This window comes from Danio rerio, chromosome 20 (assembly GCF_052040795.2).
Source record: "Danio rerio strain M-AB ecotype USA chromosome 20, GRCz13ab, whole genome shotgun sequence".
Classification (NCBI taxonomy): Eukaryota; Metazoa; Chordata; class Actinopteri; order Cypriniformes; family Danionidae; genus Danio; species Danio rerio.
Window position 1 is genome coordinate 31267426 of NC_141040.1, and position 27365 is coordinate 31294790.

The 27365-nt window shown below is 35.1% G+C and overlaps 4 protein-coding genes across 20 annotated transcripts in view; 2 read left to right on the forward strand and 2 right to left on the reverse strand.

The window, feature by feature from the left end:
• Positions 1 to 2025, forward strand: part of ppp4r4 (protein phosphatase 4, regulatory subunit 4) — a 68758-nt gene extending 66733 nt beyond the window's left edge. For all 14 annotated transcript variants that reach the window (XM_087298254.1, XM_087298259.1, XM_087298257.1 and 11 more), the window contains one exon: positions 1490 to 2025. In XM_087298254.1, the coding sequence (XP_087154380.1) occupies positions 1490 to 1535 (46 nt within the window). In that variant the 3' untranslated portion in view covers positions 1536 to 2025. The remainder of the gene's footprint in view (positions 1 to 1489) is intronic.
• Positions 1355 to 11657, reverse strand: serpina10a (serpin peptidase inhibitor, clade A (alpha-1 antiproteinase, antitrypsin), member 10a). The gene is given in 5 exon segments (NM_001045071.2): positions 1355 to 2517; positions 4574 to 4721; positions 4930 to 5203; positions 7898 to 8468; positions 11502 to 11657. Coding segments are annotated over 4 exon segments (1176 nt in total). The 5' UTR covers positions 8463 to 8468; positions 11502 to 11657; the 3' UTR covers positions 1355 to 2328.
• tmem179aa (transmembrane protein 179a, genome duplicate A) lies at positions 11548 to 27139 on the forward strand. Of its 2 annotated transcripts, XM_087296615.1 has the most exons (5): positions 11548 to 12730; positions 13001 to 15222; positions 24682 to 24819; positions 26320 to 26398; positions 26520 to 27139. In XM_087296615.1, the coding sequence occupies exons 2-5, from the start codon at positions 15107 to 15109 to the stop codon at positions 26697 to 26699; spliced, it is 513 nt and encodes a 170-aa protein (XP_087152741.1). In that variant the 5' UTR covers positions 11548 to 12730; positions 13001 to 15106; the 3' UTR covers positions 26700 to 27139.
• Positions 13152 to 21304, reverse strand: prph2lb (peripherin 2-like b). 3 transcript variants are annotated; one of them, XM_087297688.1, is made up of 4 exons: positions 21098 to 21304; positions 19910 to 20725; positions 17223 to 17469; positions 13152 to 15499 (listed from the first exon to the last, which is right to left on the reverse strand). In XM_087297688.1, the coding sequence occupies exons 2-4, from the start codon at positions 20485 to 20487 to the stop codon at positions 15245 to 15247; spliced, it is 1080 nt and encodes a 359-aa protein (XP_087153814.1). In that variant the 5' UTR covers positions 20488 to 20725; positions 21098 to 21304; the 3' UTR covers positions 13152 to 15244.
• Positions 27140 to 27365: the final 226 nt, after the last annotated feature.

The following is a 27365-nucleotide window of genomic DNA, read 5'->3' on the forward strand; positions in this document are numbered from 1 at the left end:
TTTACTTGGCCCACATGCTGCAGTAAATTACGGTACATGACTGGACCAAGTCTGGCTTCCAGACAAGGGCCAAACATGGACCATATCTCAGCCAAATTAACAATCCCTAACCCTGAACTAGGCCAGATATGTTGGTGTGTCACGACTGCAATGAAATTAATAAATCCATAAAGCATTGCACTTTAGACATGCTATAGGCATGCTTTTTCTTGCAGAGACCTGATTGGTAACAATTTTTTTCTTTTTTTTTTTTAAAAAAAAATTTAAATGTGGGTCAAGATAGGCCAAACTCACATGGCCCACATATCAAATTATAACATCTGGGCCAAATACTACATTTGACATCTGGCCCAAATATTGTGTGCCGCCTTAAAGACGGTGCCTGACTGCTGTCAAACCTGAGCCATGTTTGGTCTGAATGCCTGCTGTGCCAGCTTTATGCTAAATCTCAGCCAGAATTCTTTGCTACCTGGTTTATTATCTAAGTGCCGTATTCGGCTGTATACAACTCATTATTTAATTATTTAAAACATGCTGCACCTCACTCCAAGGAAGCAAAGCATTTGCAAAATCTGCACACATTGTCAAATGAGTGTATCTATACAACAAGTACATCATTACTTCATATTTTAAACAATATTATATTTCTTATCTGAATCAAGTCATTATGCCTATAGTGACAACAAAGGAACAGCTTATATAGCCTTGCAGAATTCCAATTGTAGTGTTCATAGATGTCATATAGATATTGAAACTGAGGGCAAACATGCTCCCTTTTGAGCCTACTGGATTATTAAGGCAACTGCCACAAGACATAATGTACATTTTTACATTTGACAGTTAAGTTCTATGGCTATTTAAGCAATCATGTGAATATACTGTGAATTTATGAATTACATACTATTGAGAGAAAACAAGAGGCATTTTACAGGTCAAAGTACTTTATTTATTATTTTTATTTATTCATTTATCACAATGATTTTATTCTGTTCAGACACGTTTTATATATATATATATATATATATATATATATATATATATATATATATATATATATATATATATATATATATATATATATATATATATATATATATATTATTTCATTGTGCGCATGCAGAGCTGAATCAAAACCTTACTTACACATTTTTTTGCATACAATTTTTTTCAACTTCCAGTGGCCCAAATATTTGAAGGTGCTCCTTTTAAATACATTTATTTAGGCTTTTATCATTCTAGTTTAAGGTGAAAATTATAAAAAAAAATTCAGTTTGTTTTACATACATTTCTATCTGTTCTGAATAATGACGAACATTTAAAGGATTTGGTGTTGGTTTAAGGGATCTATAATACATTTTTATAATTGTTTTGTACAATGTTTTGATTTATTTTAATTTCTTTTTTCTTAGCAATGCAATTTTGTTTTATTATGAACGGGTGTGATTCAGCAAGAGTGATCTTATGTTGTCTTTCTGTTTGTGTTCGACAGACAGCGGAAGTCGAATTCATTTGGAATGCAGTCTGGGAGAGAGTGATTACCACTTTGCCTTCTGACTTAAAGCCCCTTTTACAAGACTTTTCATTCTGCAGCAGCAGCACAGCAGTGTCCCTCCATTTTGATGTGTCCATTCTCTCTTCTATCCCAGAAAAGGCTTAAGATGTGCTGGGGCATCAATTAAGGTCTGCATTGATCCATCTCTGCCTTATTTCATACAAAAAAAAAAACAATCAAAATCTCACACCATACATCATAAAATGAAACCGAGAGTTGAGGAGTAATTGAATGTATTTAATTTACTGCCTCATTATTTTGTTTCTTGTATTATAGCATGCTTTGCAAAATTCTCTGTTTTATATTTTTGAAGTGGCTAAGAGAAAAAGAAGCACTATGTATTTTTATGATTGAAGAGTTTTGGAACTCTCCATCCCATCCCACCAATGAGATTGTGCCTGGTGCCACCCAGCACCTGATTGATTAACGCCAACATCTTAGTACCCAATGAATAAAATTCATGTTGAATATGACGTGCTTTAATGACTTGCTTTTGAACTGGCTCTTTAAATACTGACAGCGCACATAGAAAAACAAGTTACTAGTTACACTTGACATTAAGTACACTATTCATTTAATTTCCTAGCAAACATTGGATTGTGACTATATTATGCTGCTACTTAATGTTAATTAAATCACAGTATAATGTTAATAACAGTTAAAAGGTTGATACTGATATTAATTGTTTTAAAACACTATTAATATTTGGTTATTCACGCAAAACAAATGGATGTAGGAGTGAGAACACCTGTATACACCATTGGTAGTTTCTCTAATTAGTTCTTAGTTGGGTCGACCACACGTCCAATGTAGAGGATGCATTTTGTGACCTCATGGTAGACAACAAAAATGAAGGGTCGGTTGAAAGTGAGCCTGGGAGGAAGAGGATTCATGAAGAGATTGCCGGAAGCTTCTGCCAGTGAGCCTCCAGACTCATCCACATCCACAGCCACCTTCTGTACCACCTGGAATCAAGCGCCATTGGTCAGTGCATTTTGTATTTATCATTATATTTATTTATTTTTAATTATGTCAACCATCATGGTAGAAAGAGTATGATTTTTTTTTTCAGCAAGGATTTCACAATTTCCCTTGAACTTGCACATTGAGAAAATTATTTCATGTTTTTCTTTGGTTAAATTTTATTCCAGACACCACTTTAAATAAATTTTGCTTTAATTGAGTTTTAATGATAACCCATAACATAACATCAACCAGGGGTGCGTTTCCCAATTAACATCGTAACTCGCGGCTAAACTATCATAGTACGATGCATCATTTGGGAAAAGAACGATGTAGTGACGAGTGTTTCCCAAAACTGTAGTTTCTCTGTCGCAGATCCATCGTTTGAACCACGTTAGTTATAACGTAAAACACGCATAATGATGCTCTAAATGGGGTGTTAACAACCTCTTTAGAGAAAAAAAAAACTATAATTTCTTTGTGCAAACTATATTGTTTTACACGAACATGCATTTAAAAAAAAATCCAATATCAGTTTTGGAAAAAACATGCACTCACTTTCCAATATTCCAAATTGTATTTTGAAACATAAAAGCACTTACAAAAGCTAACACATACTATAATATCATATATAAATCATATAAATAAATAAATAATTAAGCTATTTATTAAGAAATTGAATTTAATATTTATTAGACAATGAAAAAACCCTACTTTAATAACAATACTATTGATGATGATGATGATTATTAATATTATTATAAGTAGGAAATTGTTTATTCATTTTTTTTTTTAAGAGTCTACTTTTAAAATTTGACATGCAAACCACTGCAGAAATGTTCTAACCAACAGGCCCATGCCATATACAGTACAGATACTTAATAAATAACCTACTATAAATTAAAAGCATTAACGTTTGCTATGCTTTGGAGACATAACATAAATTCTGCTTTTACATAATAGGTCACCTATAGCTTTCATCATGAACCACGACTGTGTTCAAAATGACATTAATGTTTTCAAAGTGCAATACGAAGGCTACGAAATTGTAAACATAAAGATCTCTAAAACTGAACTGTAAAAATGCTTTGAAAGCATATTAAAGCTAAGAGCGATGACTTTAATGATTTTTTTTCTAAATCATTGCAAATGATGAATGTTTAAAATGAATAGGGCATAAGGAGGTGAACTGGGAATAGAGCACAGCCAGGAACTATGTTTCTAACTATAGCTTCAGAGGTGTAGTTACAAACATACAAGTTTGAGATGTAGTTTGCGAATGTTCGTTGAAACGATGTTTTTGGGAAATGCCAATCAACAAACTATGTTTGTAACGACGGAACTTGTGACCTTAGTTGGCTAACAAAGGTTTTCAAAAACGCACTACAGGTAGTTACTATGCCTGTTAAAGGGATATTACAGGTTTTTCTTTTTTACATGTTAAAGGTAGTGTATATTTGGCTCAAATACAAAATGTCCATATCGGTTTATGCAACAAAAGTGATTTTATATACATAGAAAGCCTAATAAATGCAAATAAAGTGTCTGATATTTATGAAAATAAATGTCAAAATTGGTGAAATAATGTTTCACAGTCACTCAGCATGACGATGTTTTTATATTTATTATTTATTATATTTTTAATCTTGCTGAGAAATGGCAAAGAATAAAGTTTTAAAATATTTTTTTGTTTGTTTTGTGGTTGACTTAAATAGAGGCTTGTAATAAGCTGCAAAAACTCTCGTTTTAAATGCCTGAAGATTTTTTTTATCTTAACTAATGTTACACAGAAAGACATTTTATTGAGTTTGTTCTGTAAACAATGATAAAAAAAAAACATGAAAGTCATCATTTGTTTTTGCTCAAAACAAACCCAAATCCAAAAAAAATAAAAGATTAACAAGATACATTCTAATGTGTAAAAAGGAATATGTTTTGATGCTTTAAAAACATTTAATTAAACTTATGGTGCAAATAACTGGTAGACGTACAGTATGCATTAAGAATGACATGAAAACCCTTCAACACTCTTTGTGTATTATCAGAAAAACCTCACACCTCTGACAGCTTCAGGCCTTCACTGCTGCTGATTCCAGTAAGATTTGCAGTATTTCCAAAGATCTCTTTAACACCCAGACTCGGCAGACTCACACTGAGTGAATTGGACTGCTTCAGTGAAAATCTGGGCAACTGAATCTCCAGCTTCCTGATGAGAGACACATAATGGATATTTAAGCAATAAACAGAAATTTGTCTTAAAATTGTATGTTTCTAAAAGGGAAATATGAACTGTCAAGTACAGGATGTGATTGTTCACTTTGGCTGCACAGCATGAGTTTGATGGAGATTTTAGTCATTAAAAAAACAAAACACATGGATTTATGAAAATGTGAGAGACTGACTACATGACTCACGTCTTTTTCAGCTTCGCAACCCATCCACGAAACACTTCACCAGTCATGGATTCATCAACGTAGGTGTAGTCCACATCTTCATCCGGAAGAAGAACAAGCATGGCAATGCCGTTCTCGCAGGGCAGCTTCAGAATTCCAACCTTAAATGTGGGGTCATATGCCAGGTAGTATTTTCCAGAACGGAGCATCATGGGTACTTGCACAATGTTATACTTGTTCACATAGAATCTGTCTTCTTGGGTGAAGGTTGCGTTGAATGGTTGCAGCCACTGACCTGTTAAAGATCAAGAAACTACCTTGATATCTGAATATTTGCTTGCCCACTATTGACTTACTCCTTCCATCTTCAATTCCTGCCAGTTTTGTACTGAATTGTGACCCTCTGTAAAATTATTACACAGCCTCAATCTGGTAGTTTTTATGGTTAGGTGTGGGGGAGAGGTTATGATTAGGTAATCAGGTAGCTACTTCAACGGGAAGTAATAAATTGGTAGGGGTTGAAAAAAAAAAAATCAACACCTGTGACCTGTGACCAGTAGTTTGTTGGACTGATATTTACAGTACAGACCAAAAGTTTGGACACACCTTCTCATTCAAAGAGTTTTCTTTATTTTCATGACTATGAACACTGTAGATTCACACTGAAGGCATCAAAACTATGAATTAACTTGTGAAATTATGTATATAACAAAAAAGTGTGAAACAACCGATAATATGTCATATTCTAGGTTCTTTAAAGCAGCAACCTTTTGCTTTGATAACAGCTTTGCACACTCTTGGCAATCTCTTGATGAGCTTCAAGAGGTAGTCACCTGAAATGGTTTTCACTTCACAGGTGTGCCCTGTCAGGTTTAATAAGTGGGATTTCTTGCATTATAAATGGGGTTGGGACCATCAGTTGTGTTGTGCAGAAGTCAGGTGGATACAGCCGAAAGTCGTACTGAATAGACTGTTAGAATTTGTATTATGGCAAGAAAAAGCTGCTAAGTAAAGACAAAAAACGAGTGGTCATCATTCCTTTAAGAAATGAAGGTCAGTCAGTCCGAAAAATTGGAAAAACTTTGGAAGTTCAGTCACAAAAACCATCAAGTGCTACAAAGTAGCTGGCTCACATGGGGAGCTGGCACACCAAGACTCACCTCTGCTACAGAGGATAAGTTCATCCGAGTCACCAACCAGAAATCGCAGGTTAACGGCAGCTCAGATTAGAGACCAGGTCAATGCCACACAGAGTTCTAGCAGCAGACACATCTGTAGAACAACTGTTAAGAGGAGACTGTGTGAATCAGGCCTTCATGGTAGAATATCTGCTAGGAAACCACTGCTAAGGACAGGCAACAAGCAGACGAGACTTGTTTGGGCGAAAGAACACAAGGAATGGACATTAGACCAGTGGAAATCTGTGCTTTGGTCTGATGAGTCCAAATTTGAGATCTGGTTCCAACTACCGTGTCTTTGTGCGACGCAGAAAAGGTGAACGGATGGACTCTACATGCCTGGTTCCCACCGTGAAGTATGGGGGAGGAGGTGTAATAGTGTGGGGTGCTTTGCTGGTGACAATGTTGGGAATTTTTTTCAATATTGAAGGCATACTGAACCAGCATGGCTACCACAGCATCTTGCAGCGGCATGCTTTTCAATCCGTTTTGCGTTTAGTTGGACCATCATTTATTTTTTTTAACATGACAATGACCCCAAACACACCTCAAGGCTGTGTAAGGGCTATTTGACCAAGGAGAGTGCTGCGCCAGATAACCTGGCCTCTACAGTCACCGGACCTGAACCCAATCAAGATGGTTTAGGTGAGCTGGACCGCAGAGTGAAGGCAAAAGGGCCAACAAGTGCTAAGCATCTCTGGGAACTCCTTTAAGACTGTTGGAAGACCATTTCATGTGAATACTACTTGAAGCTCATAAGGAGATTGCCAAGAGTTTGCAAAGCAGTAATCAAAGCAAAAGGTGGCTAATTTGATAAACCTAGAATATGACATGTTTTCAGTTGTTTCACACTTTTTTGTTATGTATATATTTCCACATGTGTTCATTCATAGTTTTGATGCCTTCAGTTTGAAACTACAATTTTCATAGTCATGTGAAAACTCTTTGAATAAGAAGGTGTGTCCACACTTTTGGTCTGCACTGTATATATGAGGGCTGTGAAAATTAATTGTTTATTCTATGCACCGCGATGCAGACACAAACAATTTGGTATCGGTTCAGTAACAATTATAACCGGTTATTATGTAGGCCTGCTGACGTCATTTAAAATAAAATGCTCCAACTACTTAAAAAGCAGATTACGCACAATTCACTGCTTGTGAGTTTGCTGGACAGTCTTTCACTGACAGGGAAGCACATCAGAACCCAGCTAGGAAAAAATGAAAGCTGTAAACTCTCTCTCTCTCAGGTAACGTTTTATCTCATCAATTAGCTGTTACAACAGTAACATTACTTGTGGATCCAGACAGGAGCGTGTCTGCAGAGTGAGTTTTGACAGATAGCGCCAATTGCAGCCTTTTTTGTTGAGCGCTTGATCAATCATAGGCGTTTAAGAATCCGCAGGCTCAAAAAGCAAGCAAAATAATATTTACATTAGTTTATTTGCTTTAAATGTTCATGTTGTTCCATGCATGTACTTGAGATTTGTTTGATAGATTCAAAATTTCTTTCAGCGGGTAAAATTCTTTCAGTTTTCTTTCAGTAGGTAAAATTAAAGGTACAGTACATATATGCTTGTATTGAAGGAAATTTTTTTATCACAAATAATAAATAAATATACTTATAAATTATACATTTTAATACAAGAATTATTGTGTCGCATCGTCAATGCACCGTGATGCACTGAGACATCAAATTGAACTGAGTCGATGGCATGATAATCATAACAAACCAGTGTAGGTTCGCACCCCTAATGACATTATCTCATGTCATGACATTATATCATGACATTACTCCTTTGTTTTTCTTACCTGTGAAGAAAGCAGCACTGATTAAAATCGCCATGCTTTGTGGATCTACATTCTCCACCACATCCCTGACCTTCTCTCCTGTTCGGCCTCTGACATAATCATTAATACTTCCTTTGGCTTGCTGTCCATTGGCGTAATTCACATTCTGGACATCTGCATTATAATACTGTTTAACCTGGTTGCTGAAGCTGTCATCTGCCTTGACGTCCTGCTTGATGAAGAGTCCAGTGGCCGGGATTTGAGCAGCGTCTTCCCTCAGCTGCTGTAGTATATTCTGAATCCTTTCCTGCTCTCCATCTTTCACCATGGAGTCCACTCCTATACCCTGGAGCAGCTCGGATTGAGTAGCTCCACCAGCCCCGGCTGCTAATGTGGCTAAGGCCAAGGTAGCCCCGAGAGTTGAAACAGCCACGTTGTCATCACTTGAGCTAGCAATCTTGCTGTAAAGCCGTGTAGCAAAGTCTGCATTCTTGATGGCAAGCTCTTCAACATCTGTGGTTTGCCCAAGAACGGACACAGAAAGAAGTGATGCTTCGATCAAGAGGGTGAAGAAGCCCATCTTCATGATGCTCTGAAAAATGTATATATTTATATATATATATATATTTTTTTAATTGTCATGAAACATAAATATTATCTGCTATAGATTTCACACAATCAACCCTGTAAAGCCTAACACCTGAAACAACAATATACTGTTATATACACTCACCGGCCACTTTACTAGGTACACCTGTACAACTGCTTGTTAACGCAAATTTCTATCAGCCAATCACATGGCAGCAACTCAATGCATTTAGGCATGTAGACATGGTCAAGACAATCTGCTGCAGTTCAAACCAAGCATCAGAATGGGGAAGAAAGGTGATTAAGGTGACTTTGAAGTAAAAGTATTTCAGAAACTGCTGATCGACTGGGATTTTCATGCACAACTATCTCAAGGCTTTACAGAGAACGTTCTGCAAATGAGGAAAATATCCAGTGAGCGGCAGTTCTGTGGACGCAAATGCCTTGTTAATGCCAGAGGTCAGAGGAGAATGGTCAGACTGGTTTGAGCTGATTTAAAGGCAACAGTAACTCAAATAACCACTCACTACAACCGAGGTATGCAGAAGAGCATCTCTGAACACACAACATGTCCAACCTTGAGGCGGATGGGCTACAGCAGCAGAAGATCACACCGGGTGTCACTCCTGTCAGCTAAGAACAGGAAACTGAGGCTACAATTGGCACAGACTCACTAAAATTGGAAAAACGTTGCCTGGTTTGATGAGTCTCGATTTCTGCTGCAACATTTAGATGGTAGGGGTAGAATTTTGCATCAACAACATGAAAGCATAGATCCATCCTGCCTTGTATCAATGATTCAGGCTGGTGATGGTGGCGATATAGTGTGCGGGATATTTTCTTGACACACTTTGGGCCCATTAGTACCCATTGGGCCCATTGAGCGTTGTGTCAACGCCACAGCCTACCTGAGTATTGTTGCTGACCATGTCCGTCCCTTTATGACCACAGTGTACCCATCTTCTGATGGCTACTTCCATCAGGAAAATGCACCATGTCTTAAAGGCCGAATCATCTTAGACTGGTTTCTTGAACATGACAATGAGTTAACCGTACTCAAATGGCCGCTGCAGTCACCAGATCTCAATCCAATAGAGCACCTCTGGGATGTGGTGGAACGGGAGATTTGCACCATGGATGCAGCAAATCTGCAGCAAATGCGTGATGCTATCATGTCACAATGGACCAAAATCTTCTAGGAATATTTCCTGGGAATAATTGAAGGCAAAAGAAGGTCTGGTACTAGTAAGGTCTACCTAATAAAATGGCCGGTGAGTGTATATAATCAAAGTGCCTTTAAGGCATGTGTATTCTAGAGTCTTTGATATAATCCATTGACCCTTTTGAATATTTGAACAATATTTGATACATGGATCACACGCTATGACTGTACAGATGCATTTTTCATGGCCAAAAACTATGATTCAATTCTAATAGTTTTGTCATGTAAATGAAATATATATATATATATATATATATATATATATATATATATATATATATATATATATATATATATATATATATATATATATAACAGACAACTTGACTAAACAGCATTAAGTATCAGTTGTCAATTTATACCCTTCAATAATATTTCTTGGTAAGATATATTATTTAAATGCTTAGCTTTGGTTTAGAAAGCGTTTTGGGGTTAATTTTGGGGAGCAAAAGAAAATGTAGTGTAATGAAACGGTGGCTGTGAAATGTATTGATAAAAGTTCCTTAAAGACCTACTGTAATTTTGATTTAAAATAACATCATTTTGAGCAAATCTTAAATGGATAATCAAGTAACTATTGCTTAGTTCCATAAATTTTCATCTTTAAATATAATTACCAATACACAGTTGTTTTATACTAATCGCCAAAGATTTCACAGCAAATAATGATGAACAACAACATTTAACAACAACATTGAATAAAGAATTTTTAAAGATTTACGTTAATCAGTCTTTTCTAGGGTGATAAAAAAAACACAATAGCTTAATAAAAAGGTTTTGAGTTAAACCTTTGATCACACACACACACACACACACACACACACACACACACACATATATATATATATATATATATATATATATATATATATATATATATATATATATATATATATATATATATATATATATATATGACTGCTGGACTTCTCAATGATTAAGGGTGGTGGACAAATTTGTGCAGATTGTAATATTGATATTTTATAATATTTGTTTTACATGTTACATTATTATAATAGTATTACGTTTTGTTTGATATTAAAAAATTGTTACTTATGTTAAACTTTTATTTGACTCTCACCGTACAAAATATGATAGAAAACAACATTATATAGTTTATAGGTATAATTTATACTTCTAGATATTTATTGGGGACCCCCAGTTTTCCTGGGGCCCTAAGTGGTCGCTTAGCTTATTGGTTAAATCCGCCTCTGATCACAATAGCAATTTAGAGGCAACATCAGTACAGTAAGTTAGAAACAGCTGCCTAGTTTTTAGGCAAATCTGTGCAGTATAATACATAACAAGCAATACACGGTGTGAGAGCCCAAAATGAAGGCCTCAGTTGACCGACTTTTGTTTTTAAAGGATCTGATTGTCAGGCTTTAAACTGAAATTTTAACATATTATTACATTATCATCATCTTATTTATCATATTACACGGGTTGCGTTTGGTCTTTGTAAGATACTTCGCTGTTTTTATAGTCTGTAAAGCCAGAATAAAAGAGAATGTCCTCTGATGATTCTAGAAGCGCAATCAGACGTGCGTATGATTCATGCATTCGTGCATTCTAAATAACAGCTAAGTTCAACCATAGCATCGATCAAACGGAGATCACTGATTAGTGTGTGTTTTTCTCAATAGAGCTCGTGAACATTCTCAGAGGTGACAGGAGGCGTGTTTACAGTGTATGTTCCTTTAAGGGTTGTGTCGCATATACAGTAGACTGCGCTAACATATAGCAACACGGTTTTAAACGAAAAAGAAATGTTGCACAATTCATTTGTATTCACTTACAGTCGATTCTACATACCTGCAATCACTCTAGAACGCCAAAACGTTGTGGAGGACAGACGTCTTACGGTACAAATGTCTGATTCGAAGGCAGTGCCAAAATCCAAGTTATAGAAGTACAGATATGTTGTCTGTTTCAAAACAATTCACTGCAAACACAGCAACAACACCGTCTAACGGTTCACGTCATGTCGCCATCAATAACAAACCGAACGTACGCAGATTACGCAACATCCGCCCCTTGCCCATACGCGATGATTTACGCAGTTTACGTATGTTTCTCTTACATCGCACAAGGGGGAAACGTAATTTTATGATTTGCGATTTTGCGTATTTCATTTCTTAAGCAGTAACATTTATTTCCAAATCTCTACAGCCATTTGTCAACTAACTTGTTTGGGGAAAATAAAATATTACAATTTATTTTACTACCTATGATTTATATTTGAATAAATGGTAGTTTCAAATAAATAAAACGAATATGAATATCCCAATATTGCTTATTCAATTGTTAATATGATGTACACGAGTAACCACTGTAATCCACACAATTACTGTTCGCTTGTTTTAACTATACCTGTTCTTTTAGCACGTAAATTATCATGAAACTATAATTTATAAAAGCGTTAAGGTTTGAGACATTTTTATTGGAGATATTTTTACCTAGGTAAATATAATAAACACAATATTTCCAAAAGCAAAACATGTTTGTATAAATTGTCCTTGTAATCACAAATGACTGCGATTGGCCCATTTTGGATGTTTTTACCAGCGCTGAGAAAAGTAACATGTACGGTACCACGTGACAACAACGTTCTACGTTAATTTCAGGAGCAGACGGCCAGACACTGTTGAGTTTGTGCTGTCGTCTAGTCGACTTGTTTTTAATCCAAGAAGGAGAGGCCGCTGTTAATCGGATGCGTGCCTCGGTGACGGACTGCAAGATAAGTGCACACCAATCTCTTTAATTCAGAGGATTTGGTTTGGAACAGTTCTTGTCCAGAAAAGAGGGCCTCAGCAAATACAAAGACACTTGTAATGTTAAAGCAACTGATTTAATCACAGGCATTATCACGTTTTACTACAAGTGCATTCACGTCAAAAATGTTTTAAAAAGTGACGTGTTTTAACACACAGCCCAAAACAAAACAAAACAAAACCCTGATGTCAGAGCTGAAGTATGTGGAAGACATCAGAACGAATGAATGTGATACAAGGCCCCAGGTTTACAGCCTTTCTGGAGGCTCAGTCTTGTTGCATACTCATTATTTTACTAAATTATTATATTTACATTGCTTTAAATGCATATTTAACTGCATAATAATTGAGACTTTATTTCATATTTCGCATTTAAAAAACAGTTCGCCCAAAAGTGAAAATACTGTTAATTTATGTGCACTTAACCATCCATACAGATGACCTCTTATTAGTAGGCTACATTTAATATAGCTAGGCCTTGATGGCTCATAAAATAAAGGCCAAACAATAACTACATTTTAAGTGTTAAAAAAACAGCAGGGTCTTAAAATGTTTAAAATTTCAAATCAAAATGTTAGGCCTTAAAAAGTGAAATTCATTGAAATAATGTGTTGTAGGTTTTTATTTTTCTATGTCCATGTTAAGCTACCCAATCAGGCCAACACTTGTCCAATCAAACATTCCATCTCAATAAAAGTTTAACAAAAGTTTATTAACTCTATTTACCAATATGGCTTGATTATCTTCCTTATGATAACATTGTAATGTTTTAACTGGGCCATTACAAACAAATCTTAAGCGTTTGGTTTTTGTAAGTCTGAAATTTCATACATAAAGGTCTTAAAAGTCTTAAATTTGACATGATGAAACCTGTAGAAACCCTGAAAAAACTAAAATAAAATAATAAAAAAAATACCCGTGGCTATAAACCCTTTTTACATTTCTGGCTTTCTCAGCAGCAGAAGTCATCATAGTTGGGTAAACGTTGTCATAGTTGGTTAAACTTAGAGTGCAGTGAAGGGGAGAGTACAACAAATAATTTTTTACAATCCAATTTGCTGAAATAATAAAGGAAAAAAAATACCACGAGGATGTTATCAAGACTTTCAGTAAAAGAGAACAATAGTGTGAAGCTGATGACGGCAGCCAGAGGAGAAAATAATGTCAAATATACTCTTAGCCCCATAGACGCTGCATTAGAAACACCTCGGATAAACGGTAATTTGTTTTTTTGTAACTTGACGCAAAGATGATATAATACACTCATAAAGGCATGTAAATGTTCATACTTTTTAAAAAATCTAGATATTAAACTAACTTTTAAGGATTTACCATTATGAAGACTGGTAAACACGTCAGAACAGTCTTTGAACAGGGTCCACTGATGATTCACTGAGGTCTTGCAATCGGTCTATGCAAGACCATTATTACCAATAATTACTTTTAATATTTTAGGTTCATCTTATTCCCCCTGTATTGCAACCTATATATATAGGCTGCAACATCCAGGATAAGCACAAGTAGGCCTAATATTATAATGAGCATTCATGCTCCCTCTCCATTGTAAATGCAAACAGAAAACAATATTTATTATACAGAGGGAGCATGCAAAGGTAACAAGACTGTAAATAAAATTTTGCTTCCTACTCAGACCAATCATTTTCACTTCATAAGACCTCATTGTACCCTCAGGAGTTACTGGTGTTCATTTATGTCTGTGTTATTATTTTTTATTCTAAAAGTCCCTAAAACATCACAAAGGTCAATATTTTCAGCTAGTAATCTTCCATTTTTTATGAAAGAAAAAAAAAATCACTTGTAAATTTTGGGTGAATTATCCTGTAAAGATAATTATCCTGTTAGAGGTATGCAGTTTTTTTTGCATATGGAAAATAGCTGTTGTTTTCCTCCTTTAATTTGAGGCGTCACACCAAATATAACAAAGCAACTGTGAGAAATAATGTCACAATAACCAGACAGAACACACAATGGGTTTAAAACAGACAGTGTAGACTCAAAGTATATTAAACACAGTGATGCAGCTCAGAAGTCAATGTTTGTACTAATTAATTGTCTGAAAAAATGTGCCTAAGCCAAAATTCATCCTTTTCAGATGCAGAAATTCACCAAAGCAATAGATGTATGATTGACTAGCAGAGAAACTAAATATAGACCTACGACGAAACAAATGAAGCAACTGAGTGAGAGAGAAAAAGATCCTTGCTGGATCCCAAAAGGCATTTTATGCTTAACACATGGTAATACCTCTTTAGTAATGGAACAAAGGCCTAAAATCAAACCCTTTTCAGATTAATTTGAAATGTGTTTATCATTCAGATAATATTAAGATGGACAAAATAATCTTCATTACAGGGTAGAGGCACGCGAAAGCTTGTCATCCATTACCATCTTTGTTTATAGCCGCTGTTATAAACTTATTGATGTCAGTTGAAGGAATTTTCTCCATTTCACCAGTGTAAATCCAAGTAAATTTGACATTGATTGATTAAATTTTGTAAATATCTGTCTGTCGCTTTTCCTTCAGCTTCTAAAAATGCATATTTCATTCTCTTCCTTTAGTATGGCACAAGGATTACATTGCAATGAGTGCCTTTCAATTGAGATCTCCTTTATCAGCCTGTTTTTATGTTCCAGGTCATTCTTCACCTCTTTTGCGCTTTGTGCGATTCAAGTAAATGGTCAAAGGCTGCAATGCAGAGCTTGATCTGCCTCTCCAAGGCTGCCATTGTGGAATGGCTTGGGTAAGTCTCAGTGTCTCTTTTACTACCTGGCCTCAGGGATTTGCTTTACGGGCACATTCTCTTGCATTTGCCGGCTGGTGCTCGGTACGTCTATGTTGGGATCGTCATCCACCTGGTAGCACTTGCCCAGGTTCTTAATGATGTTGAAGTTATAGCGTGCAGTGTCTGCAATGCTGTTCTCCAGAAGCCAGCCGTCAGACTCACAGTCAGGGTCTCCCTGCCTCAGCACGTTCTCCATGGCTGTCTGAAGATAACGCACTCCTGTCAGCACAGACACCTACAGCAAGAGGACAGCATTTAGGGAAAAAGAAAGTCACATTTCATTTTTAAGATTAGCAAATTAGTAAATTGTTACGTAATGGCTTGATAATATTCTTTTTTGTATAAATTAGAGATCAACACTTTTTTCTTCTGGCCAGATTGGACTAGTGGTTCAGATTTTTACTTGCCCTGCCAAAATTTTCACTGGCCCCAGCAAAAAAATGCTATTTTTAGCCAAATATTTTAAATAATGTGTCAAAAATAATATCTGTGAATTTAGAATTTCAATATTTTAGAAATGTTTTAACATTTAGCAGTAAAATATAGCAGTATGGAAAATGTGCAGGTATTTTATTGCAAAACAAAAGGTGGCTGACTTAAAAGTGACGGCAAACTATGCAAAACATCACTTCATTTTTTTCTCGTGTTGTACCAACAATGTTAGAAACAGACATTTTCTTTTAGCCTGATAATTTGATGTTGTCATCTTGTTGCTTTCTCTTCGATGTACTGGTTATGGAAAAAAATAAAATGCATACAACATCCAAACAGATAAGTGGAAACGAAAAGCAATATGGTGTTTACGACTTCATAGAAAAGGTAGCATTCAAATACTTATAAGTACAAAGTGTTTCTCGATTCTAAGATGAGGCAAGGCAGGCAGCCTAACGATTCTGTCTACTGTCCTGAGCATCTCTCACTCTGGCCCCAGGCCATCAGGTAGTCCTTATAGTTGAGGATTGATATGTAATGATTATTAGCCAAAATAATTATATTTTCATTAACTGTGAATGAAAATCAAGGTTATTCCAACAAACAAAGATTTTTTTAAAGGTATAGTTGACCCCAAAATCATCAAATTTTAAATCACAAAAGAAGATATTTTGAAAAATGCTGGTTGTTGGGACCCATTGACTAGTATTTTTTTTCGATGGGGCTCAGCCATTAGCATTCCTCAAAATATCTTCTTTTGTGTTTGACAGAATAATGAACCTCATAAAGGTTTAAAACCACATGAGAGAGAGTAAAGTATGATGAACATCTATCTCTTAAACTCATCTAAAGATAAAACGGTCTGAGAATTGACAACAACGTTCGTTATTTTGACCTTTTTTATGCTTAAAATCTCACATTTTTATTTCAAGTTTGGATTAAACAGAATCAGTAGTTCAAAGGTTAAAACTAAATATTTCATACTATAATTCAAAATTTCTGAGAAACTAAGATTTTTACTTTGAATTTTTTACCAGTCATTTCTTTGGCTTCAGTGTTTTCAGATTTTGTTCTAACATGCTAATATTTTTGTAAATCATGGTAAATCTTCATGATTCTTTGATTAATACAAGTTTTTATGTATTTAGTATCACTTTAACACAATTTAATGGATCTTTATTAAACATGTTCATTCTATTTTATTCCCAGTTTCCACAAAAATAATATACAGCACAGGTTCAGTCAACATAATATGATAATAAAACATTTCTTAATCGTCAAATCAGCATATTGGAATAACTTGTTGAGGATTATGTATCACTAAAGATACTAAAGGATCTGAATTTAGAAAACAAAGCAAAACAATTGAAGGCAGGTACCAATATTACGGTCTTCATTGTATTCTTGATCTCGTATATCAAATACACCCTTAACTGATAATGTACAGAATGCAATACATTTTTCAGAATAGAGATGAATTGGATTTAATTAATTTGTTTAAAATGAGTCAAATCAAAATCACACACCTCAAAAAGCCAAATGATGAGAACGATTAAGCCGATGGACTGCATGATTTGTGTGTAGTGCTCCAGCAGGGCCTGTAGGCAGCCTCGTCGGTTCAGGTTCAGATCCTCCTTCAAGTAGTCGTAATTATAGTGCGCTGAGTTGTTGGTGATTTGATGCTGAATGCAGGGCCGGGGTGAATATAGGCCACAGCAACTGAACGGCACCCCGTCTATCAGATACTTCCCTTCCACATTGCTCCGAATCCGCCTGAGAGGACCAGAAAGCATTAAATAAACCAAAGAGGCATAGACAGATGATTAAGAGTAAATAAAATGTGATCTGTCTGATATTGAAGGTTGAGCTATTGGTGTATTACCATTCACTAAATGGTAATCCGTATTATTAAAAACAAGGGTTTCTAGATTAAACAAATAGCTCATTTAAAGAGATCATTTAAAAATAGAGTACATACAAAATAAAATACACACTATCATTTAAACATCCCGGTGTTGTTCCAAATCTGAATGACTCCTTTTATTCTGTTTGAATTTTAATATATTCTTAGTTTATGAAAGTGTGTGAGGTTCAGTCATGGTGTTATTTGGGACCCCACTGATTTTTACTGTACAGACAAATCCAGCCGGAACATTCTTCAAAATACCTTCTGTATTCCATATAGCAGTGGTTCCTTTTTTTTGCCTGAGACCCCCCTTTTCTCCCAGAAAATATTGTAAGGCCTCCCTCCACATTTAATGATATTATCGCTGATATAAGCTTACAGTAGGTATGACAAAAATAAGATTGTTTTCAAACTACCAGTGTGTTTATTACTAAATCTAGATATGTTTATGCACAAATAATAGCCTAATGTATCATATAAAAGCTAAACATCAGTAGGCCGTTTGTATTAGGTACACCATGCAGTATTGTGGATGAGTTGTCTGCAAATGTCTTATTAATTTGGACAGCCTCATGCATTTGTTAGCAAGAACTTTGGCGCAGATAATGCACTGTTACTGGGTCAGGGACTCTTTCCCACAGAGCTCGCTGAGGCCCCCTTGTGGGCTGGGACCTCCCTGAGGGGAAACACTGTCATAGTATGGTGGCCTAAAGAGCTCAAATGTGCTGCAAGTTAAGAGAAAACATGCAAATAATAGACTAACAAATTGAGAAAACATCAATTTTAAAACCCATGAGCACGGAAATTCCTACAACACATGCACTCTAGAAACACTCTGCAAATAGTGCACATTACTACTGAAATGTTTTAGGGGACCCCAAAAAGTGCCAAACATGGCAACTGCTTGTTTAGAGTCAGTGGTATTGTGGGAGAAGTGAGAGGTAAGTTTTTTTGGTTTATCTCTGACAACAGCGCTGACTGTGAATGCCGGGACACACTAAACCAACAGTCGGCCATCCGTGAGTGTCTGTCGGGCTCATATGTTTGGTATGTTCCACATGCCACCTCACATTGAGCTCACGTCTAAGAAAGTTTGCCTAATTCAGCATGTATTGTAGGACAGGGGTTCCCAAACTCTTTAGCCCGCAACGCCTTAAAATAACAATGCCAGTAACTCGCGATGCCCAATATTCTCTGAGGTGATTATAAATATATAAACCTTACACACAACAGTGCAGGCATATCAATAGGCCCAAGTCTATTCATCGTTTAATTTGGATAACGCCATTTGGAAACCAGCCTAAATGTTTAATTGTGGCCTGTATTAATTTTTGATGTACGTGAATGCAGCAAATCGTGTTCCATAATATCAGTTTGCTGCATCTGATACTATTGCAGTGTCTTTTATATAACGCAATCACCCCAGGGGTCGCCAACAAAATAAAAAGCTAATTTTGAAAGGCTGATAGCTGTATTATTATTATTTATTATTAACATGTTAACAATGTTACCAATAACTACTATTTTGTTTTTCAGTAGGTTTCGGATAAAATATGGTAATTCTAATAGTTTAATAAATTGAATTTAGATTTTTGGAATTTCCACCCCACTCTCGGGAATCACTGCTTTAGATGAAGTGACAAAACTAAGCAAACTAAATTATTGAATTCAATACAAGTCAAAACAGTCAGTTTTCACCACCACTAGTATTTTGACATCAGCTTGGTGTGTGCCAGGTTTAAACAGGAAGCAGCCAGGTTCATCTTTTTTTTGGGGAGAGAGGGGGTGGGTGTTCACCTTTATTATGATCGGACAGTAGAGAATTCCGACAGAAAAAGCCTTGGGAGATGAAGAATCGGCAAAGGACCCCAAGCCAGGAATCAAACTCGTCACCATAATCACATCAGTGCTAAATGTCTACTGGCTACTGGCACCGACGAGTTCATCATTTTGTTTTTTTGGGTCCCCTGATACATTTCCATTGTGATATGCACTGTTAGCAGAACGTTTATGTATTTGGAACGTTATGCATGTGTCTTGTTGGAATTTGCGTGTGTGTGTTATCAAATTGATAACGATGCTTTCTTAATTATTTGTTTTATTTGTTTGTGTTTTTCTATTTGCATGTGTTTTCTTAACTTGGAGTGCATTTGAGCTCTCTTGACCATTGTATTATAATTGTATATTGATATTCATATTGGTTTGGAATGACACAAGAACAAGTAAATGATAAAAGAATGTTTAGTGAAAACAATGCCTGGAAAACAAACAAAACAAACCAATAAATGAAGGTAGAGATGGACTTACTCCACAACATCACTGTTGCTGAGATTCAGGTAGCGGTTACTGATCCACTGAATGTGAAACCAGTCTCTGTAACCTCCGTTACCGCAACACTGAAACTCCATCTGCAGCATGTCCATAGTGCGCTTAATATAGCAGCGTCCCGGCATGTCAGTGTCTTTATAGTAGCGCATGGCATCTCGCAAACCAAAATACAGGGACTCCTCCAGGTCTTTGCGCATGCTGTAGCACATCAGGGCACCCACGAGGATGCAGAACGTAAAGAAAAAGGTACATGTGATGTAAGGCAGCATCAGCAGCTTCCATCGCAGGAACTTGGTTGTATCCACACAGTCATAGCAGATCTTTCCCCCCAAAAAGTTGATCGCACATGCAGTCAGGCCAACACAGATAAGCATGTTTGGCACCGAGTCGATCTCTTTTGACATCAGCTCCCGCCTCTTCTCAATCTCCACCTTTAAGAACAAGCCCATGCTGAAGAGCGTCACTCCAGTCACCACAGACACCCAGTTCAAAACCCATAAAACCTGGGCCAGTTTGTCTCTATTGGTCTTCGTAAATGTCACTTTTAAGACGGCCATTGTTAACGGAAAGGGTCGAGTTTACCGTATCCGCTGTAATTTTTTATGTCTGGTCGTAAAACTCATTTTATTTCAGGATGATATAACGTACTGGGTAATTGGGAGAGGACGAGGAACATGTTCCACAGGGAGGAGGGAAGCGAACTGGGAGAGAAGGCCAAGAGAGCCACGTAAGCAGCTTAGATGAGGTATTTTTACCCTCCTGGATGATGGCCTTAGCTGCATAATAGCGTAGGTACTGAAATCAAGATGAAAATGTCACAAAATAAATTCACAGTTTGCTTGCATGTTATGAAGACAGACATTTAATAGATACATATATACAATTTATCTGTAAATATTACACTTATACAAATATTCCGATATTTGCTGAAGGATTAGCAGTTGAATTTAATGCAGAAGCTTTGTTGTTCTTTGCCTTTGAAAATATATTTTAGGAATTAAAATGTACATATTTTACTGTCATTGGTTTATCAATTTGCATATTGCATATACTATAAATGCAGTCTTTCATCATTTATGGCTTTATGTCATTTTCATTGCATTAGCTGTTAAAGAAGAGCATTAGCTATTAGCTCTTCCTACAACCCATAAAATGCTATTAACCTACCTGCTCAGATCTCATATATTCTCATATGGCCTTGTAATCCATGGACCTTGATTGTAGGCACTGTCATAATTACTCCTTTTTTGTGCATATTTCATGTAAGGACTACAGAAGCGGTGAGAAGCGTGTTTAGAGCGACTTCCGTCCAGACTCACATTGACCTCCACCTAATCTATTTATCCCGAGGATTTAACAGAACACCTCCATGCCATATGGGCCAATCCCAAGTCAATAACATCAGTCTTTCCACACCCACATCATATCAGTTATTATATGATTTATACTTTATATATCAATTATTATTTTATTATATATACTAATAAATATAAATATTCAATAATATATATATATATATATATATATATATATATATATATATATATATATATATATATATATATATATATATATATATATATATATATATATATATATATATATGTGTGTGTGTGTGTGTGTGTGTGTGAATAAATAATGATTATTTAGTGTCCAACATGATTTATTTTGATCATGTTTTTCAATAAATTAGTCTTACACTTTACATTTTCTGATTTTCATAGTATATGTATTTATTTCTGTACTTTTCCCATAAACCAACATATCATGTATTTGGTAGAATTGGATATTTCAGAAATGATGGGATATGTTAGAAAATAAATGCATTGTGTTAGCTTAACTAGCAGTATTAATAGTTAAGAAATGCAATCCAAAAATGTTCTATTGCTTTTTTCTTAGTGGGACAGTTAAAGAGTTAAACTATACCCAAAGCATGAGGTCTGTGAGCTCCGTGAAGTTGGCACCCCATAAAAACAAAAAAATCCCTTAAATTACGGTGTTCGTTTGTGCTACAATTGTGCTGATTTGTACCGCAAAAACGAACATTTGTGCTGATTTGGGGTCTGGGATATTAAGCATAATTTTTTGAACTGTGTGACATCACTTTCCACACCATGTTGCTCAAATGACTTCAAATCAGCACAGGTTGTTTGTGCTCATTTTGTGCTGGTTTGTGCCGTTAAAACAAACACTGAATCTGTTTTCCTCGTTTAGATACAAGCAAAATATTTCGGGAATTGTGACGTCACTCTCCACCCCATTTTGTCTTAATCAGTGTTTCTCAATTTGGCTCGCGGGAACATATTCAGTGTGTGGTAAAAAACAATAACAGAAGTTTAATTTTTAACTCATTTTGACTTTTATTTTGAAATGCGTTCACGACCACCCTACCGTTTGACGTGAAATTTCAGTACAAAACCTTCTAAATTAAAATGACATTAAGAAACCAGACAACATGTTTTATTCACAGTTCAGTTTAGTTTATGGTAACCAAACCTTTCCTTACCCTAACCACTGTTTACAGTATTTGTCGTTTTTACTTTGTAATATTTCTATAATTTGATACATTTTGCTAAATGACAGCAATAAAATATTGTTTATTTTTAATTATAAATAATAATTATCATTAATAATAATTATTAAATAATTCCTAAAATTGTATTAAACTTCCTAAAAATTTGGGTCGCGGCTTGATGACCATGTAAAAATGAGGGTCCCATGGCCAAACCAGTTGAGAACCCCTGCTTTAAATCACACAAAACTGGTGTCATATGTTTGTGCTGGTTTGTGCGGTTAACATACACAGTGTATCTATTTTTTTGTTTAGATATTACCTAATCAAAACACTTTGGGAACTGCAACGTCACTCTTCACTCCATTATTTCCTCTAAATCGCCCAAAACTGGTGTCATTCGTTTGTGCTGGACTTGTGCCGATTTGTGTCACTGACATGTTTTTAACTGATTATATTTTAATTATATTACAACATTGATGCTGTAAAAGGAACCGTATAAAATGGAAAAAAATGGGTTAATTGGAAAAAAGCATGGCTGCTACCATACAAATTTTGCATTTCAAATAAAGTAAGAGAAATTCATTTAAAGATTTTACATAAAATATATCCAACCAAATTGTTTCTCAGATTTTCAGAATGTTCATTTTGTAAAAAAAAAAGAAAAAAAAAAGTGAGGAATCCTTATGTCACTTATTTGTTGAATGTTAGAGTGTGCAATTTTTTGGAAAAATGTCTGCTAAAAATAATTTCTTGATAACATGAATGCAAAAGAATTTATTTGTTATATTGAAAATGGTGATAAAAATGTACAATTTTGTTAATTTTATTTTAAATGGTAAATCCTTCACCCACAAATGAAGACTTTCAAAATCCTCTCTTTTATACAAGGTTTTTGTCAACAAACTTTTTCTGTTAATGAAGTCTCTCAAAACTGTAACAAAAATGTAAAAGCTGTCTATTGTAACCCATGTATCAAAGAATTCTGGCCCAGATTTGGCAAAAAGCTGGCACAGAAGGTGTTCGTCCTAAATAAATAAATAAATAAATAAATAAATAAATAAATAAATAGATAGATAGATAGATAGATAGATAGATAGATAGATAGATAGATAGATAGATAGATAGATAGATAGATAGATAGATAGATAGATAGATAGATAGATAGATAGATAAATAAATAATAGAAGGTGTTTTCCTATTCAGTGCTTTAAAAACAAGAAGTAAAATCTTAAACTGAATTCTAAAATTATCAGGAAGCCAATGAAAGGGTGCTAAACCCGGTGAAATATGAGCGTTTTTCTGTGCTTGTTAAAAGTCTAGCTGCTGCATTTTGAACCAACTGCAACTGTGCCAATGAAATTGAGGGAGACCAATATGGAATTACTATAGTCTAGGCGGATGTGATAAAAGCATGACTTTTTCCAGATCTTGAAAGGAAAGTAAAGTTATAAGTCTGAAGATGATCCTCAACTATTTTAATGACCAATTTGTTTTTCTAGACAAAGCTCAAAATCAAAGATTACTCTTAGATTATGAATGATTGTAATTGTCTTGCTTATGTTTTGTTTTGTGTTTTTTTATTTGAATTTCAATTATCTTCAGATTTATTTGTTGCCTGTTTTTGCTGTATTTGTAAATTACTAATGCACAATAAAACCTTATATTGATATATTATTATTCTTACTACTATAGTTAAATCATATTTGATCACATTAAGGCAACGGTGCTATCAAAACAATCCTCAGTCATGCAGTGGAGACATTTTACTCCTCGTCCAATAACATGAATCCGACATAGTTCAACATTCACGGTCATGCGCAGTAGCAGAATGCAGTCGCCGGGAACGATGGCCGTCGATAATTTTCTCTTCGGCCAGTGCATCCTTTACTTTTTAGCATTTCTTTTCGGTTTCATCGCCGTTGTACCGCTCTCTGAAAACGGCGATGACTTCCAGGGGAAATGTCTGCTGTTTACTGAGGGGATTTGGCAAAATGAGAACATGACGATGGGGAAACAGCGCTTTATAGTTGAAGAATGGGGACCAGAGTCATCCTGTCGCTTCATCACTTTCGTGGGCATCGTGTCTCTCATCCTCTCTGCCGTGCAGGCGTGGCGGACCTTTTTCTTCCTCTGCAAAGGCCACGACGAGTAGGCAACACGCATATCATAATGATGATTAAAATCACAATGTAACGCTTTGTGAATTGTTCTTTCCCCCCCCCCCCCTTTTTTGCAGCTCCCTCTTCCATTCTTTCTTGAACCTCCTCCTCTCTCTGTTAGTGTTATTTGTGGTGTTTGTGGCCGGTACAATCTCCAGCGTTGGGTTCAGTATATGGTGTGATTCTGTCACTGAGAATGGAGCAATGCCTAGCAGGTAAACTAAATTTAGTACTTATACAAATACAGCATATTGTATGCATATAAAAATATAAAGCTCCATGGTAAATATGAGATTTCATATAATAATAACTGTTAATTAATATTTTTCCTTAATGAATAATATTGGAATGCCTAAATTATTATGATTGAAATATTCCTTCCATTTATATTCCTACTTATTTTTGCATTTCTGTTGCACACAATGGTGATTATAGGGATATATTGCCTGGTTATGACTTCCTAACTTAAGTAAGTGTAAATAAAAAGAAAATCAAAGGCCACATTCTTTTGTTTGTTTATTTATTTTTCCACAACAAGGGACAGCGTACTCAACATTCCCCAAGAATGTAAATGTACCAAATTTAGCCCAAAGTTTTCATTAGTGGTTTATTTGCCAGTTGTTAAAAGCTTATACTAATAATAAAATACAAATAAATCTATAAACAATACTTAAATGGACAATTACAAAACAAGAACAATAGCAAAAAAAAAAAAAAAAAAACAGGTGTTCACATTGTTGATTATTAATAGCCATTTCTTGAAACTGCACTTTATTAATTTAAAAGATAAACCGATTGTGGATACAAAGATGCATATTGTGGTATCAAATTCTACTGATGTGTTTGCTTATTGCAAAGATTAAACTAAAGCGTATCGATTTTTCAAACTAGAAAATGGCAATAATAATAAAAAAATACAATAATTTAAGAATTAAAGTAGAATCCCCCATATTAGTATAGAATTTTTGGGTCAGAAAACCTTTTTAGACATTTTCATTTTATATATTAATTTCAATATTATAATTTAAATACTGATATAAACTTTTTTGTATTTGTAGGTTTTATAAACACGGTTTAATATTTGACGTTAAATTTACAGTAAATTACTGGCTTATAATTACATTACTTTCACAGCAAGGTACTGTATGTAAATTCCCAGTGAATTACTGTGAGATATATCATAATAACAATAATTCTGTAAATATTTCTAAATATCAAAAAAGTGCCTGTACTGGCATAAACGTTAATGTGTTTTAATTTTTTTATGTTGAATAAAATATTGAGTGTTTGAATTCCTGTAACTAATGTGCAAAAAATATTGCCATTTGTACAGTAATTTGCTGTAATCGTGATGCCTGCCTTAATTTCCACAATAAAATTCTGAATATGTAAAATTTAACAGTTAAATCCTGTAATGTGACACTAATGTCATGTACTATGAAAAATTACAGTAATGTGAAATTCTGGGAATTTATTACAGTGTATATAAACATAGTAGTCAACATATGAAGTGGATCAAAACCTTTTATCAAAGTGGTCCTCAAACTTTTGAACAACACCCATTCTTGTCTTAGGATGATGATTTTTGTAAACGGCGCTATATTCTTTTCTTGACACTGGAACTTAAGAGTATTATAATAGTGTAATATAGCTAATGATACAAAGTCACATTTTATTTATTATATCTCCTATAACTGTCTTTATTTTTTTGTCAGCTGTGAAGATCTACAAGACACAGATTTAGAGCTCGGCGTTGAAAACTCATCTTTTTATGACCAGTTTGCCATTGCACAGGTATTACAACATATTTACAAAGTAACATATTTGATTCTCTCAGTATATAATTTAGCCTGTACATGAGCGTCTATATCCATCATCAGTTATACAAGTATGTAATTTGTTCTTTGTTTCACAGTTTGGCCTGTGGTCGGCCTGGTTATGCTGGCTAGGTCTAACAGTGCTGGCCTTCCTGAAGGTTTACCATAACCACCGACAGCAGGAGCTGCTAGAGAGTCTAGTTCAAGAGAAGGAGCTTCTGCTTGGTCATCCTTTACAGAGGAGTTCTTATGTGTACAACAGGAACGCCATGATTTAATCCAACATACATAGTAATCCATTTGCACTGCATGAACCACTTTCTGAGAGCAGAAATAAGCCCTCAACATCAACATATTTTTTAATAAAAAACATATATCACAGATTAGAGTAAGTCGTTAGAGTCATTACAATATATATATATGGTCATGGAGCAGGGTTAAAATATTTCTCTTGTTTCAGACATTTCATCAAGCTGTACATGTTCATATTCACTCTCATTTTCACAGTATTAAGGCATAAGAAGACTGATATATTGTGTTGTATCTTTTAAGAAGCCAGCTGTGCATTTATTAGGCTCAGTAAAGCGTTATGAGGACACACTTTTAACAGAAGTCGCAGTTTCATTAAGTTCACTTAGACGTGACATATAAATTCTGCTACCGATACAAACTACTGCATTTATTGTACATTTGAAATAAAGCTGAATTATTGCTCTTATGCTGGCTTTATTCTCTTATCAATTACTGTTTATTCTCATTTATGCTTTTTGCAAACATAAGCTACTCTAAATTGACAAAATGATTGAATTATTTCGCTTGTTATGCTGTTAAATTGTATGATTTAGTAAAATTATATATAAAAGTAGATAAAATTGTGTTTTATCGCTGTAATTTTCTTGTTCCTGCAGATTATCTTTCTAGCACTTACAGCAGGTCAGTCCGAC

Bases quoted from the DNA above. Each gene is read 5' to 3' on its own strand.
- tmem179aa (XM_087296615.1), top strand. From the start codon at position 15,107: ATGTTCCAGGTCATTCTTCACCTCTTTTGCGCTTTGTGCGATTCAAGT. The intron at 15,223-24,681 runs GTAAGTCTCAGT...CCTTTTTTGCAG, and splicing joins GCCATTGTGGAATGGCTTGG to CTCCCTCTTCCATTCTTTCT. The intron at 24,820-26,319 runs GTAAACTAAATT...TTTTTTTGTCAG, and splicing joins AATGGAGCAATGCCTAGCAG to CTGTGAAGATCTACAAGACA.
- prph2lb (XM_087297688.1), bottom strand. From the start codon at position 20,487: ATGGCCGTCTTAAAAGTGACATTTACGAAGACCAATAGAGACAAACTG. The intron at 17,470-19,909 runs GTAAGTCCATCT...TGGTCCTCTCAG, and splicing joins AGCAACAGTGATGTTGTGGA to GCGGATTCGGAGCAATGTGG. The intron at 15,500-17,222 runs GTGTGTGATTTT...CTCTTGCTGTAG, and splicing joins TCATCATTTGGCTTTTTGAG to GTGTCTGTGCTGACAGGAGT.